Source organism: Balaenoptera acutorostrata, chromosome X, assembly GCF_949987535.1.
Source record: "Balaenoptera acutorostrata chromosome X, mBalAcu1.1, whole genome shotgun sequence".
Lineage (NCBI taxonomy): Eukaryota > Metazoa > Chordata > Mammalia > Artiodactyla > Balaenopteridae > Balaenoptera > Balaenoptera acutorostrata.
This window is the reverse complement of record NC_080085.1, coordinates 66,959,924-66,968,774: the sequence shown is the minus strand read 5'-3', so window position 1 is coordinate 66,968,774 and position 8,851 is coordinate 66,959,924. Positions and strand designations below refer to the sequence as shown.

At 43.5% G+C, this 8,851-nt stretch overlaps 1 protein-coding gene across 1 annotated transcript; it reads left to right on the top strand.

Annotated features, from left to right (window-relative positions):
- The first annotated feature begins 4,786 nt into the window (after nt 1–4,786).
- RTL3 (retrotransposon Gag like 3) lies at nt 4,787–7,233 on the top strand. Its single transcript, XM_007188466.3, has 2 exons — nt 4,787–4,879; nt 5,479–7,233. The coding sequence occupies exon 2, from the start codon at nt 5,683–5,685 to the stop codon at nt 7,219–7,221; it is 1,539 nt and encodes a 512-aa protein (XP_007188528.2). The 5' UTR covers nt 4,787–4,879; nt 5,479–5,682; the 3' UTR covers nt 7,222–7,233.
- The last annotated feature ends 1,618 nt before the right edge of the window (nt 7,234–8,851 follow it).

Below are 8,851 nucleotides of genomic sequence, written 5' to 3'. Positions count from 1 at the left end.
GTCCTCAGTACACCATTCACAGTTGCTTCTCCCATCACTACACTCGGACATTCCTCTCTAGTCCTACTGAGAGTCTACCACCACCCCTTTAACAGTCTGCAACCCTATAAAAACCATACACCACCATTGCCTGAATATGACCTTTAGAGGTGCTTAGGTAAGTCTAATCATTAAAAGATAGTCTCCTATCATGTGATTTTTAAAATGCTAAACCATAAAATTAAATATTCTCTAAAGGGAATCCTCCTACACTGTTGGTGGGAATGTAAATTGATACAGCTACTATGGAGAACAGTATGGAGGTTCCTTAAAAAACTAAAAGTAGAACTACTTTATGACCCAGCAATCCCACTACTGGGCATATACCCTGAGAAAACCATAATTCAAAAAGACACATGCACCCCAATGTTCATTGCAGCACTATTTACAATAGCCAGGACATGGAAGCAACCTAAGTGTCCATCAACAGATGAATGGATGAAGAAGATGTGGCACATATATACAATGGAATATTACTCAGCCATAAAAAGAAACGAAATTGAGTTATTTGTAGTGAGGTGGATGGATCTAGAGTCTGTCATACAGAGTGAAGTAAGTCAGAAAGAGAAAAACAAACACCGTATGCTAACGCACATATATAGAATCTAAAAAAACGGTACTGATGAACCTTGTGGCAGGGCAGGAATAAAGACGCAGATGTAGAGAATGGACTTGAGGACATGGGGGTGTGGGGGACGGGGAAGCTGGGACAAAGTGAGAGAGTAGCACTGACATATATACACTACCAAATGTAAAATAGATGGCTAGTGGGAAGCTGCTGCATAGCACAGGGAGATCAGTTTGATGCTTTGTGACCACCTAGAGGGGTGCGATAGGGAGAATGGGAAGGAGGCTCAAGAGGGAGGGGATATGGGGATATATGTATACATATAGCTGATTCACTTTGTTGTACAACAGAAACTAACACAACATTGTAAAGCAATTATACTCCAATAAAGATATTAAAAAATAAAAATAATTAAATTAATTAAATATTCTCTTTAACTGACCAAAATGTACATATGCTGTTTTTTGAGCATTTTTCTAGATTTTCTGTGATCTTTCCTTCTCTCCTCCCCTCCCCCTCTCCCTCTGCTTTCCTTCCCACCTCTGTTTCCCCCTCCCCCTCCCTTTCCCTCTGTCTCTTCTGCCATGCTGATGCCATAAGCTTGGATTTGTCTGCTTTCTGGGTGAACCAGCATTGGCAAATCCCAGAGAGTAGGGCTCCAGGAAGTAAAGGAGGGGACAAGATCCCTATAAGAGGGACATCCCCAAGAGTGGGGTTATAGCAAAGGCCCCTTATTCCACTGTTAGGCTGTGATGGTGGTTACTTCAGCCCTTAGCTAGGGCAGCCTGGTCAGCACATTGCCAGGATTCAATGAAGCCAGAGCATTGAAATCATTAAGAAAGTTTGTTAATGTTAGAAACCTTATTGGGCCAGCCTTATAAGGAAAATATATATATAGGGCCACCTGAGTGGTGTGATCTAAAGGATGTCAAAATGATATCTCTGTCTCAGGATATCTCTCCCAACAGTAGGGTCTTAAAGGGACTGCAGCCTTTCAGAATACCCTATGAAAATGCAAACACCCCAAGAAAGTTCCTGTTAGAGCTCAGTAGGGATTCATTTTCCCAAAATGATAGCTGATCTAGGGAAAAGGCCACCTAAGTATGCAAAGGAAAAGAAATAAAATGAGAAGATGGTAAATATTATAAAAGGAGACGAAGGGGTGACAAATTTTGACTCCAGAGTTGTACTGGGGTAGACTCTGTTCCTATTCCATTGCCACGTGCTTTGGATCCCAGTCACAAGAGTAAGGAGAATTCTTGGAAAGCTTTCCAACTTCTAAAGGAATTGAGAATTCCTGTTGCCCCAATGCTGTATAGTGTTGATACAAGAAAAGTTTCAACCTGTACTAAGCACATAGTGGGTTAAACTTAAAATGCTGCAAGTCTCTAACCATAGGAATAACATGTTGAACAAAACAGACACCAGCGTGGGACTGCCCTCAAGGGGTAGCTGGGCATTGTGCCAGAGGTCTGTGGGGTAACCTGTCCTGTTCACTCTTCCAGTCTGGAAGAAGGAGGGGCAGGAGCTTGAGTTGCTTGAAGGTGCAGCCTAGCCAGCTTTGAGGAGACCCCAGCAGAAACCTAAAATGTTTCAGATTGTACATTGCCAACAAAATAAAATTATGATTCTTAGTGCAATGTACAAAGTAGAATTTCACCTTATTCAAACTTTCCCTTCCCTTTCTCCCTAAGTTAACAATTAACATATGTAACTTATTAACATAACTGAGCATAACTGTGCAGTCTTTATATCTGTTAAATGGACATTTGTCTTTTTTCCATCAAAATTCATTTGCCAGTTTTTAAAAAAAAACCTCATTTACTTACAATGTTTTCATAACCATTCTAAATCTCCATAAATTCCATCATGTTGTGAGTGTAAGGAGAAGGACTAAAGTGTAAGGGAAACATGATGAGAGTTTGGATGTAATTACTTTTCTATTCTTACTTGACTAATTCAGGATATTAAAATTACTCTAGGCATTTTGACAAAAGTAAGTGTAGCTCTTCTTTCCACTCAAAATAGAATAATTCTCTATGTTTAGACAGTTTGGAACTTGTACTTAAGGACTTTGAATGTGATCTTTGCTCTTTAACAGGGGTGGCGGAGAGGTCCATGCATGTGCCCACTGAATAAATATGTCCGTAGGCAAGGCACTATTCAGTGCTTTAGTCCATGGACTTTTTAAACATCTCTCTTGGCTGCTCCACAATCCCTTTGTTAATCATCTCATCTTCATGCTCAGGTGCCTCCAGTTCTGATTCTAGAGCATTATTTGGTAACTAAATCATCCATAACCCAGCCAGGAAGAAAAGAAAAGTACCCAAGTGGTGAAAAATCAAGCTGTAAAATCCATGCACTGTAAATTTCTTCCTATGAGAGCCCCTGTTCAGCCCTTACACAATTCTAGCAAGTTTAACTCTCTAGCTTCCCAATTCACAGATGCTTAAAAAGAATAAATTAAAATGATATCTCTGCTGCTATAGCTGCTTATCATCATCATCATCGTAGTCAACCTTCACTGGGTATTACTAGCTGCTAGACACTGTGCTAAGCCTTTTAAATGTATTATTTCGTTAAATCTTTGCAATGCCTCTATAAAGTTAAGTACCACTAATAGCTCCATTTTACAGTTTTATAAGCTGAATTTTATTTTTTTAATTTAATTTTTTATATAAGCTGAATTTTAGGCTAAATTTTAGAAGGACTAATTTGCCAAATTTGCCTATACTTAGTATAGAAAGGTATATAGTTAACAGCGTGGAGGGCTATGTGACAGTTTGATAGCAAAAGAGTAGAAAAATACAAAGTGAAAAAAAATTACAAGAAGTTGGAAAGTATAGCAATTTGGAGGTATTTAATTTGGAGACTGGCCACTTTATACCTCTCAATAGCTTTCAGAAGGCAACATGGTGTTAAACACAGTAAAGGAGCTGGTTTGTGTAAGTATGAGCCCAAACCATTAAAAAATAAATCAAATTACACTCAAAATAATCTACTTAAGAATGGAGAAATAAGTGTAATGCATTCTATAAATATTTCTCAGAATTTTTTTAATTGGTAAGGTAAATATCAACTGTGTGTTTTGGATTCTCAAAGGGAAGGCTCCAGTTATCTAAAAAATTCACATAACCAGAACACATTATTTCCCGATGATGGTGGTATTTTTATGTGTGTTGTGTTTCTAAAGAATAAAACATCAAAAGGAAGGGAGGTAATATCATTTGATTTGCAAAAGGTTTTACTTTTCAAAGCCTCTGCATTAAGGTTCAGCTTGTCCAGTCTGTCAGTTTGCTGTGGTTTGGGCATATTCCATCACCAGGGTTTATCCCATTATGCTGATTAATGTAGAACTGACCATTTTTAAAGGAGACTTTAGACCATGAATAACCTGATGTGTGATTTGATTTGGCCAGAGACAGTTCCCAACCGCACTCCTTACTAGGACAAAAATGAGTGTTACCTAAAATGGCCACATGGCCCATGCCCAGGGCGTGACTGTGATTTGTCATGAGAAGAGAAGGTGAGATCTTGAGCAAGGTCATTTCTCAAGAGACCAGCCCTTAGTGGGATACCTGGGTGCTGCCTAGAACACCTGAGTGGCTCAGGGAAGGATGAGAACCCTGGGCCAAGACATTCAGAAGGAGCCAGGGACCCTGCAAGACTGTTACAAGTACCTTTCAACAAAGTTGACCTCCTCTAAAATCTTACCCTATTATACTTTGTCTAGATCTGTCCATGGTAAAATTCCCAAGAAAACATTGCAGAGAGGGACCCTAGGGACTGAGTAGGTGGGTGGGGGAAGGGACTAAGGTGCTGCAGGCTGCTCTCTGAGTAAGAATTAAACAAACAGCCCAGTGTGGATAGAGTGATGGGAGGTTACATTAGACGGACATAAAAAATAAAGTCCCAAACCACTGTGGTCATTCAGAAATGTTTGCAACTTTTCACAAGGGCAGTGGCATTACTCCCAATTTCCTGGCCAAATATTTATTAAAGTAACCAAGGGCTGAGTACATGAGGCTGCCTCACATGGGCGCAACATCCTACTTTCCTTGCTGCTCTAAACTGAGAGGTACTGTCAAAAAAAACTCTTCCACACTCGAAATAGCTACGTTACAGAGGAGAGTTGGAACGTGTTCTGGGAGTGGGTGTGTTTGTTTGAGTTCAGTGTATGCAGAAAAGGCAAGCCTCCACAGCCATTCACACACTTCCCTTCTCAGCGATGGGTACGCAGACAGCCGAGCTCCTGGACTAAGTCTCTGAATGGTAATGTACATTTATAAAGATTATTTTCTTAACTATTTTGAGGCATTTTATAAATAATGTGCATGTGTCTGCTGAGCACATATATATATTTTGTCAACTTTTGCTTGTTTTCTCCTGAGGCTGGTCTTGTGTGGTTACTTATGTGGTATGATTTCTGAGGTGTCAGAAAGAGCTCACCCCTACCTCCTACCCCAGCCACCCAAAAATATCTCTTGGGTTGGCCCACCACAGAACTTAAAATCCCCACATTGCTCAAACATTTGATTTAGTCATTGAAAGCAGCTGTTAAAATCCAAGTGTTACATTGGGATATTAGGCAGACATTAGAAATTAAAGACTATATAAAACAGGAAAAAATATGGAGAAATTGCTTCTAATATAATGCTCACTTTCAAAAGAAGAATGCAAAATAAATACACGGATTTGGTCAGATGCTGTTCTTAAAATGTCATGGGGTCAGAGCCAGCATATATGACCCAGTTCATGAATATGAGCCTATAGTAAAAGAAATCCAGCACTGCTGGGCAAGTTTTGTCATGATTTATTTTGAATGAGTGCTTTCCACAGTTTCTGATCCTCAGATCCCACTCTCTTCACAGTGTATCTGACACCTCCCTTTGCTGAGCTCCGGGGGCTCACAGTGACCTCCTGTTAATCAACCTTGGTGGGGCCCAAATCCCCACTTTCTGGAAAACTCAAGGAGCCTGACATCTGCCTGTGAGGAGCTTTTAGAAAGACCTCACAAGCGCTCACCCACTCTCTCTTGGCAGCAAACTGCCAAACCAAGTCCATTTCCTCAAAAGATGGTGGAGGACTTAGCAGCCTCCTATATTGCTCTGAAATTGGAGAATGAAATTCTGCAGGCTCAAGTGCAGCGGCTGATGGAGGAAAATGCTGCCTTGCAGTCCCAGATCCCAGAGCTCCAGAAGCCCCAAGCAGCCAAAGAGGATGAACCACTCCAGAAGCCCTCAGAGGCCCAGGAGACCCAGAGACCCCCAGAGACCCTGGATTTCCCAGCAGCCTTGGGACCCCAAGAGCCCCCAGAGGTCAAGGAGCCCCAGAAGCCCAGAGAGACTCAGGACCTCCCATCCTGGGAGCCCTCAGCAGCCCAGGAGCCCCAAAAATCCTTGGAGCCCCCAGCAGATCCAGAGTCCCTGGAGTCCCCAGCAACCCAGGATCCCCAGGCACCTCCAATGGTCCACGAGCTCACAGGAGCCTGGATATCCCATAAGCCCTCAGAGGCCAAGGAGCCTCAGAAGCTCCCAATGGCCCAGGAGGTCCAGAAGCCCGCAGAATTCAAGGAGGTTCAGGAGCCCCCAGATACCCAGGATGCCCCAGCAGGCCAGGGGACCCAGAATTCAGAGCTCCAGGATCCCCCAAATGCCCAGGAGCTCCAGGAGGCACCAAAATGCCAGGACACCTCAACACACCTGGAGTCCCTTGAGTTTCTTGCCCCCCAGGAGCTCCAGGATCCTTCAGATGCCCAGGAGTTCCTAGGACTCTTAACACCCAAGGAGTCCCTGGACGGCCTAACAGCTGCTGAAACATCAGCAGCTTCAGAGTTTCCACAGTCTTCCAATGGGTTAGAGGCTGAAGTTTTCCCTCTAGAATACCCTTTAGCCTTCAATGGGGATGCCCAGAAGCTTCCTGAGTTTCTGGTTCAATTGAATAGTTACATGAGAGTCAGAGGGCACCTGTATCCCACCGAAGCAGCTCTGGTAAGCTTTGTTGGCAACCGCTTCTCAGGTGAAGCAGGAAAGTGGTTCCAGCCCTTAGTAGATATCCAAAGCCCCTTGCTGGAGCAATTTGAAAGTTTCATACAAGTGCTCCAGGATACCTTTGACAATCCAGAAAACATGGAAGATGCCAACCACCGCATCCGTAAGCTCTGCCAAGGGGAGGACCATGTCCACCAGTATGCGACCCACTTCCACATCATTGCTCAAGAGCTAAACTGGGATGAAAGCACCCTCTGCATCCAATTTCAGGAAGGGCTTGCCAGTTCTATCCGAGATGAACTGTCTCGCACAAACCCAGCCACCAACCTATCTGATCTGATCACCCAATGCATCACCCTAGAAGAGAAGTTAAGTGGTAAGCCTGATCTAAGTCCACAAGAGGCAAGTCCCTCTCAGGAGAAAGCTGGGTTTGATAGTCCACCAGATGAAAACCAGCCTGTGCAGGCTTCAAGCAATCGCCCACACCTCAGTGAAGCCGAACGAGCCCGCCGCCGTGAAGGCCACTTGTGCCTCTACTGTGGTTATCCCGGTCATTTCGCCAGAGATTGCCCTGTCAAGCCTCATCGTGCCCAGCAGGCGGGAAACATCGAGGCCCGGCGGTAAGGGGGAACCCGGGCGGGCCAATCTACAAATATGCCTCCCCCTCACTTCCAATATCCATGTCTCGTACTCTATGGCTTACTGTTGAAATCCGACTGGGAAGACGACAGTTTTTTGAGCAAGCGATGGTGGATTCAGGCTCCTACAGAAACAGCATTGACCATTCTGTGGTTCTTCGAGAGAAGCTGCCCATCCGCAATAACATCTTTCCTCTGATGCTCGAAACCGTAGATGGCCGTCCGTTGATTAATGGACCCATAACCAAGGAAACACCACCTGTTGAAGTTAAAATTGGAAACCACGTTGAAGAGCTCCAGTTTGACATTATTCATGCGCCAAGGTACCCTCTGATTCTTGGAATCCACTGGCTTGAAACACATGATCCTAACATCGAGTGGAGTACCCGCACTGTGTCCTTTCCATCCCGTTATTGTCACTACAATTGCTTCAGGCACAGGTGGAATAGAAGACGACGTGATGAAATAATTGCTGGGTAGATCCTATGTCCTAGTGACTGCTCCTAGCAACCTGTCTTCTGTTACCTCAGCTGTCATCAGTGTTTGCTGCTCCCAGAATCTTCCACTGAATCTCTGGCAATGAACTAAGGCTACCTGTACAACAACCCTGCCTCTCGGATCATGGACTGAACCTGACGACTTTGAGCTGCTTTTTTTTTTTCCGCCAACCCTGCATGCCCCCCTCTTTGAACCCTGCATTAATGTGGGGATGTTTTAATTACAATTTATACTAACAATATGCATGAGAGTAGATAATAGAAACTAACATTGAAAAAGTATAGTTGTTAGACCGACTTGATTTTTTCCTTATCAAGATTTTCTTTATCACAACAATTGCAACATCTTTTCAATAAAGAAAATAAATTTGCAAGTGATTTTTTTTAAATTCAGTAAACATGGGCAATTTCTACTAGTGTTTTAATTCTTTCTTGGATTAGCTGAGGGAAGAGAATAAGACAGAAGTAAGTTGGGAGGGAGGGAGGGAATTGGAAGAGTCTCGAAGTTTGAATATTCCAGGAGTAGTGACAGGTCAGTGAGTGATGGGGTATAGGGAGATGGAGAAAGTAGGGGGCTGGTTGGAGTGGAGGGAGATTGGATGAGGTATGGAGGAATTAGAGAGAGGATAGAGGGAAAGTTGAGAAGAGGGTTTGGGGGATATTGAAAGGAAGTTGAAAAGGGTTCAGGGGAGAGCTAGGGGGTGCTGAGGGCAGGGGTGTGGGGAGGGGTAAATTCCTACAAAAATAAAGGGTGCGCTGACAGAGACACTGAGCAGCTTTGAAAGCAAACTTCTTGGACTTCATAAGTTAACCAAAGAAAGGCCCTGGAGAAGGTAATAAGACCCCTCAGTGACCCAGCTTTCCTGGTAAAGTGACAAGATCTTATTCCCTGCAGCAGGAAGATTTGCCCTAGAGCTTATGCCATGTTAATCTGTTCTTGTCGGTGCACAGGAGTAGAGTGGAAGGAATCAGCTTTCAACACATGCAGATCATTAGTAGCCAACTGTACGTGCTCTGCTAGCCATGCTGCTTGCATGACACACAGGAAGAGTCAAGTCAAGGAACTTATGTTCTTATGGACCTGAGAGGGGCTATTGTCCTGACTTAAATCACACAAAC

What these genes read in the sequence shown, in the direction of transcription:
- RTL3 (XM_007188466.3), top strand. Translation starts at nt 5,683, where the DNA reads ATGGTGGAGGACTTAGCAGCCTCCTATATTGCTCTGAAATTGGAGAAT.